At 47.7% G+C, this 13,949-nt stretch overlaps 3 protein-coding genes across 6 annotated transcripts in view; 1 reads left to right on the top strand and 2 right to left on the bottom strand.

Moving 5' to 3' along the window:
- LOC126579961 (uncharacterized) overlaps positions 1-4,618 on the bottom strand; it is an 8,025-nt gene extending 3,407 nt beyond the window's left edge. The window contains exons 1-2 of one of the 3 annotated variants that reach the window (XM_050243755.1): positions 4,555-4,611; positions 4,299-4,445 (exon numbers count right to left, since the gene is read on the bottom strand). The gene's annotated coding sequence lies outside the window, so the exon portion shown is untranslated. The other 2 variants (XM_050243756.1, XM_050243754.1) reach the window with 2 other exon arrangements.
- A 424-nt stretch (positions 4,619-5,042) lies between these two features.
- Positions 5,043-6,754, bottom strand: LOC126579604 (DNA damage-regulated autophagy modulator protein 1). The gene is made up of 4 exons (XM_050243059.1): positions 6,423-6,754; positions 6,211-6,332; positions 5,593-6,113; positions 5,043-5,510 (listed from the first exon to the last, which is right to left on the bottom strand). Exons 1-4 carry the CDS (start codon positions 6,485-6,487, stop codon positions 5,442-5,444), a joined length of 777 nt encoding a protein of 258 aa, XP_050099016.1. The 5' UTR covers positions 6,488-6,754; the 3' UTR covers positions 5,043-5,441.
- A 2,536-nt stretch (positions 6,755-9,290) lies between these two features.
- On the top strand, positions 9,291-13,384 carry LOC126579603 (ectonucleotide pyrophosphatase/phosphodiesterase family member 5-like). Of its 2 annotated transcripts, XM_050243058.1 has the most exons (5): positions 9,291-9,362; positions 9,454-10,379; positions 10,457-11,138; positions 11,229-11,549; positions 11,627-13,384. In XM_050243058.1, the coding sequence occupies exons 2-5, from the start codon at positions 9,975-9,977 to the stop codon at positions 11,836-11,838; spliced, it is 1,620 nt and encodes a 539-aa protein (XP_050099015.1). In that variant the 5' UTR covers positions 9,291-9,362; positions 9,454-9,974; the 3' UTR covers positions 11,839-13,384. The 2 variants fall into 2 exon arrangements, with proteins under 2 accessions (XP_050099015.1, XP_050099014.1); XM_050243057.1 differs by having other exon boundaries at positions 9,326-10,379.
- The last annotated feature ends 565 nt before the right edge of the window (positions 13,385-13,949 follow it).

Below are 13,949 nucleotides of genomic sequence, written 5' to 3'. Positions count from 1 at the left end.
ACTGCAACTTTAAGGCCCCGCGGTCAGCCAGGACGCTGAGGCTGTTCCTGCTGCCTTCTACGCTTTCCAGCAGCTAACGATTGATCAATGAGGTTACAAAAAAGAAACCAACCCAGGCGAGCTGGAGTCGCAGCAGTAAACAGAGAAGGTCACTGACGACTACGACCGATGGCCGACGGACCGATGGAGCAGAAGCCATGGTCGCAAGCGCGGGTCGTTTATTGGACGTCCTCCCTCGTTCGCGTTCCGCAAACCATTAGCTTCACCACGCACACAACATTATGCTGCTATCGGTGGTAGGACGCTCGATCTGGCACATCATCATCGTCATCATCATAATCGCCATCATCATCCGGCTAAAATGGGCAACATCGACAGCATAATCATAACCTGGAGCTGGCTGGTAGGGGATGGGGCTTTGGTAGATAGTATGTGGGTGTCTAAACCGCACACCAGCTCCGTCCGCCCGCGGACCATAACCGGGCCGGTGCCGAACGACGTGACCGCCATCACCAAACAGTATCCAGTGTGAACTCCGTCGGCAGGTTTCCAGCACTGCACGCAAAGCGTCACCGCGGAACCGCGCTAAATCCAATCATCATCATCCAGCATCATCCAGCATCATCTCGTCTCGGGTCGCAAATCAAAAATAAAAGCCACCGCCGGAAAGGTATCTGCGATCGCTAGCTCCTCCCACAGTGTGTTAACCCCTTGACATGTTTCACCACTCCAACCACCCTCTCTGTTGCTAGTACATGATCGCCGCGGCCATCCCTCGGCGCGCCGGGGCTCACTTCATCAATTTATTGGTTGAATTGTCCGTTCACTTTTTTATGTTTTTTTTTCTTTGTGTTCGCCACCCTCTATTCCGTCCGCCTTTTCTTTCCCACGTAGCAACCACCCCTCGGCCCACACCTCCCCCCCCCCCCCCCGTTCTCTCCCTCTCCTTGCGGAGACTGACATGCTGAGTATCCTTGCGGGGTGCTCCATCATTTGAAGATGGCTGAAAATAAAACACAAAATCGATACAGCACACCTCCACCTCCACTACTTATTTGGTAGGATGGAGATATCGGAAATGGGGGTGGCCAGGGGTTGCGAGCTAAATCGAGCGGCCAGCAACAAATCTGGCGCGCCTGGCCCCATTCAGCTCTCCCTTCCCTTGATTGACTGGTACGGTTTTAAGTTGGGGAAAAAAGAGAGTGTTGAACGAAGAAACCAAAAACATTACACCTTTTTGCGCACGTGTTCCACCCCCTGGAACAGGTACTTCACTCGAGGCCAGGGTACCAGCGAGCACGCGTGACAGGTGGGCAGCTGAGGCAACTGCGTGCCCCGATACGGATGCCGCTGCTACTACGGTGACCAAACCAACATGGTGACGAACACGAAATAATAGACACAACGTGTGTCTAACGTGAGGTACTACCAATGTGATAGTAATACACACAATTATTCTTCTAATAATAACACTATTACTACGATTAATAATAGTAATAGCAATAATAATAACAATAATATTAGTAACAACGACAAGAATGGTAAGAAGAATATGATTGCTATAAATCCATCTCATCCACTCAGCTTCGGCCGTGACACGACCCACGCAAAGGCACTTTCAGCCTTCAGCTTAAACGCACTAATACACATACGCACACACCCATACAGATTCGAGAGCGTTCGGTAGGTGGATTTGGTGAAGACGGGATTCCCTTCCGTCAGTCAGTCAGTCAGTCAGTGTGGCACAGGACCTCTGCGACAAGGATACCGGGGCAGGTCCGAGACAGCCGCGCAAGGCTGGCAAGATTTATGGGCTGGCATAAATTTTTATGACAAATCACTCCCAGTTGATGACCGAACCACCACTCGGTCCCGTCCACTACCACTCCCTTCTGCTGTGTCCTCAAATCCTTGGTTTGGCCCAAACGAACTCCGACGACGACGAAGACGCTCGATCGCGGGATACGCGTGCCACGCGCTGTGTCGCTTCTCGGAGGGGTGGCGACGAGATGATGAGTGATGTTATTATGGTGATATCATTTTCAAAAATGAAATAAAAAATAAAAAAGAGCAAACAAACAAACGCTGCCGTTGCAACACAGCCGGTGTGCTTTATCAATTTAAGGTCAATTTGCCATCCATCCTTCGTATCCTTTAGAGCAGCAGCAGCAGCAGCATCATCATCATCATGCTACTGCTTTCGTTCGACCACGGCTTGGTGGTTTTGGTTTTTGGGGAAGTGGTTTTCGATATTCCATTCGAGATCTAGCGGTACCACGGAACGTGGCAGGCTGCCATGCCTCACCAAGTCGAGAGCACAAAAACTGCAAAACATCAGCAGCGAATAGCGAACGCACCATGTAGACCGGCGGAGCGATCGGATTGCAGCAAGGTCAGCGGAGGAAAGACCAAAGACCAAGGCAGGAGTGCGAACAGCTCACTGTCGTCGGTACCATGCACAGCACAACACAGCAAGAACGGCGTTAACAGCACCGGATGTAGGCGAGACTGACCATGTTATAGATTTTTAAAAATCCTCGTTTCATACAAGGATCCATTCAGCTCGCTACTTTGAAGAGCATTTCCCAAAACCAACGTTATCAAAGTCGGTACCGTAAAAACTACTAGGCCAATCGATTTGAAATTTTTAACACATAATCTGTACACTCTTTGCTAGGTAGCCCCGTCGAGTTTTCATGAAAATTGTTGATACTTTTTTTTTAAACAAATCTTTAAAAATCGTGTTTTAGACAAAATGACAAAACAGCATCACTTTTCCAACTTAAAAAATCTGCCAAAAATCGAAAAATAGGAATTTCATCAAAAACTCTCTAGGCTATCTAGATAAACTTATAATATTTCTAACGAATATCGATTTGTATATTTCAAATGACTCCGTAAAAAGTACCTTTTCGACAGCATGCCTACCAAAATTTGATGCCATGGATTAATGTTTCAATGAATGTTGCTCAAACCAACACAAAATATTCTTCAAAAGTTGTAAATGTATATGTTATTTACTTGAATAAATAAAGTGGAATAGTTACGTCACAAAAAATCGTCAAAAACGGTCCTTTTTTTACCAGAAAATACAGGGATAAGCAATTTATTTAATTAAGAAACATTAAGGAGGGACCTTAAGCAAATGAAACAATGATGTGCTCGCCAATATGTACATTTATGTACTGAAATGTTTACGTTGGGAAGGGAGTGACATCGTCGAAACGCGAACAAGCATGCTATTCGTCGGGGCGAGAAACAAGCCTCCTAGGATCAAACTACGAAAGAACTACGGCACACCAGAAACCATGACTAACACCACACAGACACTGCCAACTGCCAGCTGCCTTTAGCCCTGCAAAATGTACCGCCAAGGAGGAAGGACGAAGGAAATCACGAGACTGATTGCCGATCGTCGCATCGCGGATCAGGTGGGTTGTGGCGTCGCTAAAAATATACGTGCCCGGGGAGCGTGTAAGCGACGCGTCATGTGGGTGTGTGTTTGTGTGTAAATGTACTGCACCACCAGCCTGATCAGGTGTCCTGCAGTCCGGCTCAATGTTGTCGACGTCGTTCGATAATGTTGGAAAGAAATGCCGGAGAAACTTGATGATTGATGCCTACATGTGGCTATACGCTATTTAATTTCATTATTTCATTATAACAACCGGTACCATCATCCATCCATTAGCTCACAAAGAGAAATTCCCCGTTATGATTCGTCTAATAGGCGAACAGGCATTTCATTCAATCAAAGCACGGAAACCATCCAACTGGAATCATCGGATTAAGTGCCAAACGGCAAGTTTGATAGTGTGTCGCAACGAACGTAGATCACGCCGAACCCGGTGCTAACAAACCAGCAAGATATCACGCTCTCTGCGTCATCAAAACGAACAACCTTCAACTCCACCCCTATCAGACAGTTAGCACGTATTCGCGATGTTCGTGAGTCTCTCTCTCTCTCTCTCTCTCTCTCTCTCTCTCCCTCTCTCTCTTGCTAGGCGGCCTGCCCATGTCGTTCCGGTCGAGATTATGCTCCCTAGTCACCGAAGCATCAAGTGTGCACCGGTTTCGGCGCGTTGCGCAATCAGTTTCGGCGTTAGAAATTCATCACAAACAATCTTATCTCGAGCGCAAAGGCACGACGCAACCGAATCACTTACACACATGCACTTTTAAGTAGCTTTGTGTCTACTGCACGTGTAAAAAAAATGGGGGGAACGATTGTAGAACTCAAAAACAAGAAGAATCCCCCTGGAACTGAAAATCTCGTAAATCACATGCCTATGACTCACCCGTACGCAGTACGAACAAAGTATGAAGCACACGCGCTGACTGCTACCTTGCAGCTGTGGGGCGTTATGATGCTAGAAGATGTACTGTGTTTTGGCACGTGGACCACAAGCCGGATAGCGCGAGACTAACCGGCAAACCGAGACAAACTAGAATATGACGAGGCAAGGCGGTATGAAATAAAAACACCACTTGACTTGACTCCCAAACCGGTCGCTAATAGAGTGTGTGTATGTGTGTGCGAGCACAATATAGTACCAGCGCGCGATGCTCTACCATGAACGATGCTCGATGGTCAACCACCGAATGGACCGCACCCGGCTTGACCGCTAGCTCAACAGCGATCAAAGCGGGGCGGTCGAGCTGAACGAAACCGTTGGGATAGCAGGTACTACAAGGTGCGTTTATCACCCCCTACCCCTTTTCTCCACCATCTTAGTGGTTCAAAAGAGTCTATCTATCACAGCCAGTGGATCGACGCATGAACACAAACGTGCGCGCACGCTGCACGAATACCACGACGTATCCTGTGTTTTGTCAACTAAACGGATCGCAGATAAATGTTAACTACGCTGTCAGCTGATAAATGTTAACTACGCTGTCGCAGTATGCATTGCTTACCATAATTTCCACTCGGACTGTCTCTCATTCTCTGCCTGTCTCAGTAAACTCAGCGAATATACGTGGGAAAGGAAAGGATTCATAGTAAAAAAAAAAGAAAATTACATCTTAAACAGCTGTTTGTTTGATCCTTGCAACGCACACGAAATGTATTTTTGGCTGAGCTTCTCGCTCAATTAATAGTAATTAATTCATAAGTTATTGGAAGGGTGGTGAAGAAAACAGAACCAACACCACGCACTCGGCACCATGTTCAACTAACTGGCGTATGGCTTGGTATGAATTGTTCCTTAAATCGAAGCGCTGGGCCGCTGTTGCTGCTGCTGGCTGAGATCACTGAACTCACCGTATGAGTCCGGCACCGGAGGAGGCAGCTGGCGCTGCAGCCGCCGATCGTATAGTCGGCCGCTACTGGTGGTTGCCGATAGTGCTGCAGTGACCGCAGAGCTGGCTAGCGTCTCGCTGGCGGCACCATGGACGGCCGGGGCTACTCGCTAGCAGGGTATATGGGGGAAAATCGGAAGCTAACTGGTCGCTGCCTCGTTGATGACTGGATCGTACAAGCGAGTCGTATCGATTTCGAGAAAAATAAGCTGAAAGAACGCATGGAGAAGGTGAAATTAACTCGTTAAGTAGTCGCCGTTAACGACCAGGGACCCGATCGAGCGTAAATACCGGCGGATGGTCGAAGCGCATGGTGCGGAACTCGTCGGTGAACGTTAGTACGTAGAAGCAGAAGGCAGTTGCGACAATCCATTCCGAGATGGAGCTGGCCACGTGATACTCCCAGCCACCGTCCGACGGGTACCATTTGCGCGGATCTGTGCCCTGGAACAGGATGTGCGAGATGACGCCGGTGATCGAGACGATCATGAAGAAGATGGTGCACACGACCGACAGCACCAAGCGGAGGTTCGCTTTCTGCATCGTACCCATGTACGGCTGGATGTAGTAGGACAGATACGACTGTATCCAGAAGTACACCGTTCCCAGCCCAAAGGCAAGAAATGCACCGACGTAGTGGGCGATGCGAACGTTCGTTTCCTGGAAGTTACCGACGATGCTGATGCCAAAACAAGACCCGATACCGATCCAGAATGCGATCACACTGTAGCGTCCGATCGCTTGCCGCACGTCGCTGTGCCGATACGAGATCTCCTGTATCTGGCGGTACCGCACGTATATCGTGATGCCCACTATACCGGAAAGGGGTGAAGAAGAGGAGAGAACAGTTGAAAGCATTTGCAAGGTGCATGTCATGTCCGAAAAAATCGCATAACGCAGAGTACGTACGCAGTACACAGCCGATCGAGATGAGTTGACCGAAAACGCAGCTTTCCGGTGAGTATGTCGCAGCATCGCTAATGTACGGTACCGTCGGCACTACGTGACCCTGCAGCACCGCCGCGATGTACCTGTAGTTGGATGCGGAAAAGGAAGAGAATAAAAACAAGCCAAATCTCATTAGCTCAATCGCGAGAGGCCCGGTGAATCATTCTACTTACGTGCCGATGAAAGTAAAGTTGAACAACAGAAAGACTGATATCGGGAGTAGGTAGAGGTTGGACATTTTGAGGAAAGCCTACGAAATATGATATTCGATACCAACAAGCACGAGCCAAATGATGGTGGTGATTCACTTTACACTCGTTCGCTGGAGCGTGCAGGTTGCGTTTTCTATCCGTTAATGACTCTTGATTAATCAATGTAAACAAAATACGATGAAGGGTAGTGGAGGAGTTTGCAAAATGAGTTTTGTCTCGACACCGTAATCGTTTCGAAATTTGATCTGCTGCCGAAACCACAACTTTATGTAAACATACATTGTTGATGACGGGACGAATGATTAAATTGTGCTCACTCAGGGAATTCTCCGAACCGAATGTGAATGTTTTCTACGCAGTTTCGTTATGCGCTGTGACAGATGCTTTTTACTCGGCTCTATTTGGGCGGTCGTTTATGTTGATTTGAAATGGCTGTTGGAAATTTTGGGAAAAGAAAGCAGAAACTCGCTTGTTGCTTTCGGCCGGGTGAAACGGAATCGGGATGAATCTGCTTTTTTACAGTTAACATATATAATTGCCGTCCCTAACGTGTCAATTCAAGCAGTTCCAGCCAAAGCATACCCAGATATGGCAAGCATATCGCGCGTATGATTTGTTTTAATATGATCAGTCCGTCTGTATCGCTCTCTGAAAAGAAACAGAAAAACTTGATGTACTTTTCGAAGTCTTCTGAATGGTCCCACTGCTTGCGATTCACCCAACTCTGTACTCCAACATGTCTTGCACTGCATCGCCTCAGCGAGGAGTGTTCTTTAGTGCAATGCAACATGGCCACAAGCACCGCACGGTTTATAATCGTTGTGGTTCACTGGCACTCGCTTACCGTGGGAGACCAATGCAAAATTGGTGCCTAGTTGTACGCTGAAGACATTCTCGTTCAACCAACATAAGAAGGCAAATATTGCGATCCACGAGCGCCAATTGGTCCTACGAAAGGCTCTTGGCATTAAGCGGAAGTTGAAGTGCAAGTGTAAATCGGTGCGGTTGCAACCAGCCACAGGGCACCGCCCTGTTAGGGCACGTCTGAACATTTCACCTGGATTCATACTCGTTTACTTTTGGTTTTTCTTCTTTCTGTACATGTACTGTACAGAATACAATTTGCACAAAATCTGGTTTTTTTTGAGGTTCTTTGCACGAATACTGTTAATTTCGTTCTGCCGGCTAAACTTAAAATGCATGCGCAGCATTATTTCAAACCGGGTTGCCAGATACATCGGCTAGCGCAAGTTGTTCAGCCGGCGCCTCGTTGTAATATGTTGTCTGTTATGATACTAATTTTTTCAAGCTCAAATTCACCGATCACTCGCTCGTTTGTTGAAAACAAAGAGTATGAATCATTTAAACGAGCAAAAGCTATACTATGCCTCATAAAATCATTGAAAATTTCCGGATTTTCGTCGTATCACCAAACGCTTTCAGTTGATTGGGTAAACATGTATTTGACAACCGTTGATGCATAGCCAAAATCCAATATGCCGGCGAGCGAAGTGCTATGACTTCCCCTGGTTCCTGTACACACTTCGCTCTGATATACATCCTTGACACAATACAACTTCAACAAGATAGAAAGAGATAGAGCTGCTATCGAAAGAGATAAAGCATAATTATCCTTTTACCCCATGACAAACTTTTTTTTTCAAGCAGTAGAATTTTTTCTTTCGAGTACATGCTATCTCTGTCACTCCTACGGTTTTTTTGTCTTCTTTCAAAACAACAACGATTTTTACAGATTTTTTTAAAATAATCTATCAACAATTTTCATGAAATCTCGACGGGGCTACCTGGCAAAGAGTGTACAGATTGTGTGATAAAAATTTCAAACCAATCTGTTCAGTAGTTTTTACGGTATTGGATCGGAACCGACTTTCAAAATGTTGGTTTCCAATTTCAAGATTTATGTTTAACTGTTGTATTCATTCATTGTGACCTTGTCGTTCTATAAAACAACGAGAGTTGTTGGGTACTGCAGCAAAAAGGCTCACAATTTTCACGGTCAATAAATACCATTTGCCAAAACAGGAAAAGGCGCTAACTCCTTTTAAATGTAAAACAAAGCGCAAATGGCGAATGGCTACACCAAAGCAGATAAGAAAGCAGAGACAGTGTACAGGTAGGCCACGAAAACGTAAACAAAGCCGTAAGCTAAAACAAACCAATCAACAACTACGCTGCGAATAGCGTATCAAAGCAGTAGGTACGGTCACTGCTGCGCCGCACTTAACCCCTCGAAATTCCCGGAATCGATCTGGGTCGGAGACGACTCGGGGGGCTCGGAATCGGTCATCGCCAGCCGCAATGGCTAACAGTGGTCGATGGCGCCAGAGCCAAATCAAAACAATAAAGAACTACGCTGCGAATGGCGTACCAAAGCAGAAGGAACGGTCACTGCTGCGCTGCACTTACCCCACCCAAGAAATTCAAAAATATTTTGTTGATCAAATCTCATGTTGTCTTTTTTCGGCAGCATCCTGGCAGCATCCTGGCAGCATCCTGGCATCAATCAGCGTCGGACAGGCAGCGAAGCAGAGGAGTGTTGTGTTTTGCGAGGCAGAGTGTTCGATCCAAAGGTAAAAATAAAATTGGTGAAAATGAAATTATGCTTTCGCGTGCTTTATGTTGCTCCGAAATTTCTTAGGGGTCGGGTCTACTGGGCACCAGGATACGGCAGGATGGCACACACACCATCGCAAAAATGCGTCGAAAATGGCACCAACACATGCGCAAAAGTCCTGTAAACAACAGCATGATTTCCTTCCTGTTAGGTTCCAATTAACTTCCCATTAAACATTAACAGAGGACGCGAGTGGCGCGTGAGCGATTTCTGTCGTACGGGCTACCACTGTTTCACGCATCACCCAGCAGTCGAGTTGAATTCCCGTAATATCTTCCAAATTTTTTTACAAGTTTTCAGAGGATTGCACCCCAAACGCGCCCGTTACACATTTTATACAATTTCCCACGTCTACAGGATGCACCGCACATCGTGCATCGGATCGGTCATCCCTCCAATCCGATCCGTGCTGCGTAGTAAGTGAAAAAGGCCAACCGCGAGCTGTGCCTGGCGATGCGAAAACAAAGTGCCAAGCTTGTGATCAAGAGGAAAACTCAACGGTGAGCCACCGCTCAAAGCAAAACGTTCCAGCGAAACCCCCCCGTCTAGCAAATCGCAGATCCGGAACCCTTTGTGAAAGGACAAATATTGAGACACTGAAGAAAGAAAAGGTCTCTTCTGCAAGGTGAACACGCAGATAACACGAATCAACGCTGCAAAAAAAGGAAAATTTGTCTTTGCCAACACGGACGGGTTAATGATGATCAAGATTGTAACAGTGCACTGGGCTTCCTATGCGTAAGCTTTGTGCCAGCAAACGACACAACCCGCATCAGGCCAGCAAAATTTTAATCCCACGAATTTGCAGCTGTGTCACTGGCAAATCACGGGTGTTGTAACAGCGACTTCCTCGAGGCGCAGTGCGGGGTGGTTCTACGATGAGCACCTCGGCTGGCACTGTGGCCAGCTGGGTGCGGCAGCCACAGCTACTGGTGGCGGTGATAGGGCTGACTGTCCTGATGCCCTGCCTGGTTCCAGCGATCGCCGATCCAGCCGAACCGCCCGTACTTATCGTCGTTTCTTACGATGCATTCCGTAACGAGTATCTGAAACGGAACACGACGGCCTTCATGAACGAGCTGCGGCGAAACGGTACGACCAGCGCCTACTTGCGCAACGTGTTCCCGACCAAAACCTTCCCGAACCATCACAGTATCGCCACCGGCGTCTATCCGAATGTCCACGGCGTACTGGCCAACGGGCTGTACGATTCGCAGCGCGGCGGCCCCCTCAACTACTCGTACGAGCTGTTCCACTACAACCGGAACCTCCTGCCGATTTGGGTGAGCACCCATCTGGCCCCTTGCTTTGAGCATCATCTGCTCTTCGATTTATTTATCGGTTCTATCTTTTTATCCAGTCCCTGAACGAGTACAGCGGGGGCCATAGCGGCTGCATGATGTGGCCCGGTTCGGACTACGGTTATGGGCCCCACAATCTTACCTGCAGCCACACGCAACGCTTCAACTTGTCGGTGTCGTGGGAGGACCGGCTTAGCACCATATTTCGGTGGATACGTGATCCTGAGCGCCCCGCCAACCTGATCATGCTGTACATCGAGGAGCCGGACTACTACGGGCACGTGTACGGGCCCGAATCGGATCGGATTGCCGCCCTTGTGGTGCAGCTGAATGAGCTAACCCGCCAGCTGCACGCGCAGATTGCGGCTCAGCGTCTGCGATCGCGCGTCAACGTCGTTCACTTGAGCGACCACGGTATGGACGCGGTGACGCCACGGAACTTCATCAACCTGACCGGGTTCGTGCCGGGCGAGCTGCGCTACGATGTGTACGGTACGACGCCGGTCTTGCAGATCGTGCCGAAAGTGAAGCAGCAGACCGCGGATCTCTACCGGGTGCTGAAAAATGCGGCCGACCGGGACGGCCGGTTTGAGGTGTATACTCTGGAAAACCTGCCCGCCCGCTGGCACTACAACAACTCTCAGCGCACCGGTCCCATTACGGCCGTAGCCCGGCTTGGTTACGGTTTCGACGATATGTGGCGCACGGTGGACTACTATCAGCGTCAGTTCGGTGTCGTAGGTAAGCTTGCTCTCTCCGCCTCGTCCGCCTTCGTAGTTGGCCCTTACTCAACGTTCATCTTCATCTTTTTGGCAACGTACCGAAATGCAGTGACGCCAGATACGCCCTATGGTGTGCACGGCTATGACAATGCGCTACCAATCATGAACCCGATCTTCTTCGCGTACGGTCCCCGCATCCGCAGGCAGCTGGTGGTCGAACCGTTCGATACGGTCGATCTTTACTACCTATTCAGCGGAATTCTCGACCTTACGCCACCTCCCTACCTGGCTGGCAATTTAAACCATGTGCAGCACATTTTGCGAAACGGCTCACACGATAACGACGATGATGATGACGACGACGACAATGGTGGCGACGATAGCGGTGGTGACGATCCGTGGAGCGGCTCGCGGGCAAAAACATTGGCAGGTTAGTGACTATACCTTGCGCTTGCCACGAACTGTAGCTTATCGATTCACGCCCTCTGCCTATCTTTGTGTTTACAGTCATCTTTACCGGCAGCTTGGTGGGCTCTTTCGCGCTCGTAAGCCTGCTGGCACTCGGCGTGCTCTATCAACGTCGGCGGCGTCGCGAGAACCTGGTGCCTCCTTACTTGTACGAGGAAACGGAAACCTTCATCGATGAGGGGAACAAACTGCTGCACACCAGCACCACCAACTCCTCTATCAACGGCGATGTCGTGTCGGTGGATGTTTGAACGTCCATTAGCAATTACCTAACCCCTAGTCCCTCTCCCTGAATCTAGCCTTGTCCTTGAATTCCCTTATCTTCACCGTGCTCGGGTTTTCCCGGGTGTTGATGTTTGATGTTGTACATATAACGCAGTCGGCCACAGGTTGTGCTAATACTGCGAATAGAATGGAGCATTAAGTACCGGCAAAAGTGATACACGAGTGACGTGATAGAAGCGGCCAAGACAACTGTGAAGTGTAATGTGTGAATTGCGAGAAAAAAAAAGTTGTACCTTCTACAACGTCAGTATCAGGCGAAAGCAAAGAAATTGGACAGCTAGTCTGCATTCAGTTTTTACTCGATGCGATCCAGCGTTGCACATTGCGTTTTTTGGTGAAGGTAGTTTTTTGGGTTTTTTTTTTCTAGATCCTGCACGGAGACTAGCCCCGATGCGCACGATACAATAAGGCAGTAAATAGTATTTCAGTTGTGTTAGAAATGCCCTCCACCTATCATCACACAGCCGCGCAAGCAGCCTTAGTAAATTGTACATTAACGGATTCACACAATCTTTGGTTCGTCAACAGGCAACGAAACTGTTCAATGGTGGCCGATGAGTTTCGGTGGTGCGAGGCCGTGGGAGAAAAGATACAAACCAACCAATCAATTCATTGTAGCACTTTCCTAACGACATGTTCTTCCTATTCCGTGCTGTTTCGTGTGGTAAAGAAAGATAAACAAAGAGAAGGAAATAGTGAGTAGGAAGGTAAAAGTAAACGAAACGTATAGGGGAGTGTCCCAAACTGTTCTTAAGTATAATGTAAGCTATCTCTATTGTGATATTTTTCTATGAAGATGCCCTGTGGGGCATTTAGTGAGAAGCAGTCCGAGCCAGCGGGCTTTAACCTCCTGGCAGCAGACGGGCTGGCTGGTCAGCCAAACAACCAGTGGCCATATGCTGCTTGTGCGACCGCGCAGATTACGTCTATATATTGTTTTTACAAGCAAGCAAAACAAAACACATCCACACAAAACATGCCGAAGTCAATCGAGATAAGCTTTCCGTCAGGCACGCGCAAGGGAACGATGGCGAATGGCGTCCAACATAATACTTCCGACCGAAACCGGCAAAGATGAACTGGACTAGTCGCCGTTTTTTTTTGTTTTTACCGGGATAGAAACGAATTCCGCGCAGTTTCCGAGCAAAACGGAACTAGATAAAGCGACGCCTTTGCTGGCTGTAACACCCAGAACTTCGGCTCTGCGCTGCGCTTCGATTCACCCCAACGGCCAAAGCCATAATTCTAGTTCATAGTAGCGGTTTGTGCGAAGAGATTTTTCAATCACGTTCGTTCATGCTTGCGTCGACCAACATAGGCAAAACGCAAACGATAAAACCATTGTAAAGCCCGAGTAGGGCAGGCCTACATATCCAGGATGTGTCGTGTGGTGGTAGGGAACTCGTCGAAGTCGATGATAGCCACGAGTTAGTTTATTCTTCACTCCCTACTTTTACTACTCTGGTGCGACAGTTTTAAAAGAGATTAAAGTTTTAGGAAAAAAACGCCCAAGCTCTATGTGAACACGAAAGAATCTAACTGGATCTTCTGAGCTCTGCTCCGGTAGGTAGGTAGAAGGCTATTGTTGAACATTTCTGTGGCGGAAATTATCTCGAGCTGCTAAATAGAAGATCCCGGTATTTAATTTCTGTTGATTTGCAATTTTAGCGATACTACTGGCAATATTGCTGATTCACAAATTGTTGTTTCCTCTTTTTCTTATTTATTAACGATTTCTTAATTTTTTTTATTGATATCTAAATTCTCCTTTGCTCTATTTACATAGCATCCATTCGGGCCTGTTCAGGCTTATCAAATCCATTAATTGGTGGGAGGAGTTGAACATTATAGTTTTTTTTGCAGCAATATGGAATGGCTCAACATTTCTCCGAATCTGCTAATTTCTAGGATCTGCTAATTTCTTGACCATTCGACCAACTGATCGAGATAGCTGCTAGGGAGATTTTAGGATCTAATTTATGTATCTTCAAAAATCTATCAATTCAAATGTTCAACATCAATTTACATGACCATGTTCTAACACAATCTCGCCCGTAATTGCTTTTACCTTAACTTA

The sequence above is a fragment of the Anopheles aquasalis genome, chromosome Y, assembly GCF_943734665.1.
Source record: "Anopheles aquasalis chromosome Y, idAnoAquaMG_Q_19, whole genome shotgun sequence".
NCBI classification, from domain to species: Eukaryota; Metazoa; Arthropoda; class Insecta; order Diptera; family Culicidae; genus Anopheles; species Anopheles aquasalis.
This window is presented reverse-complemented; position numbering and strand designations above follow the sequence as displayed.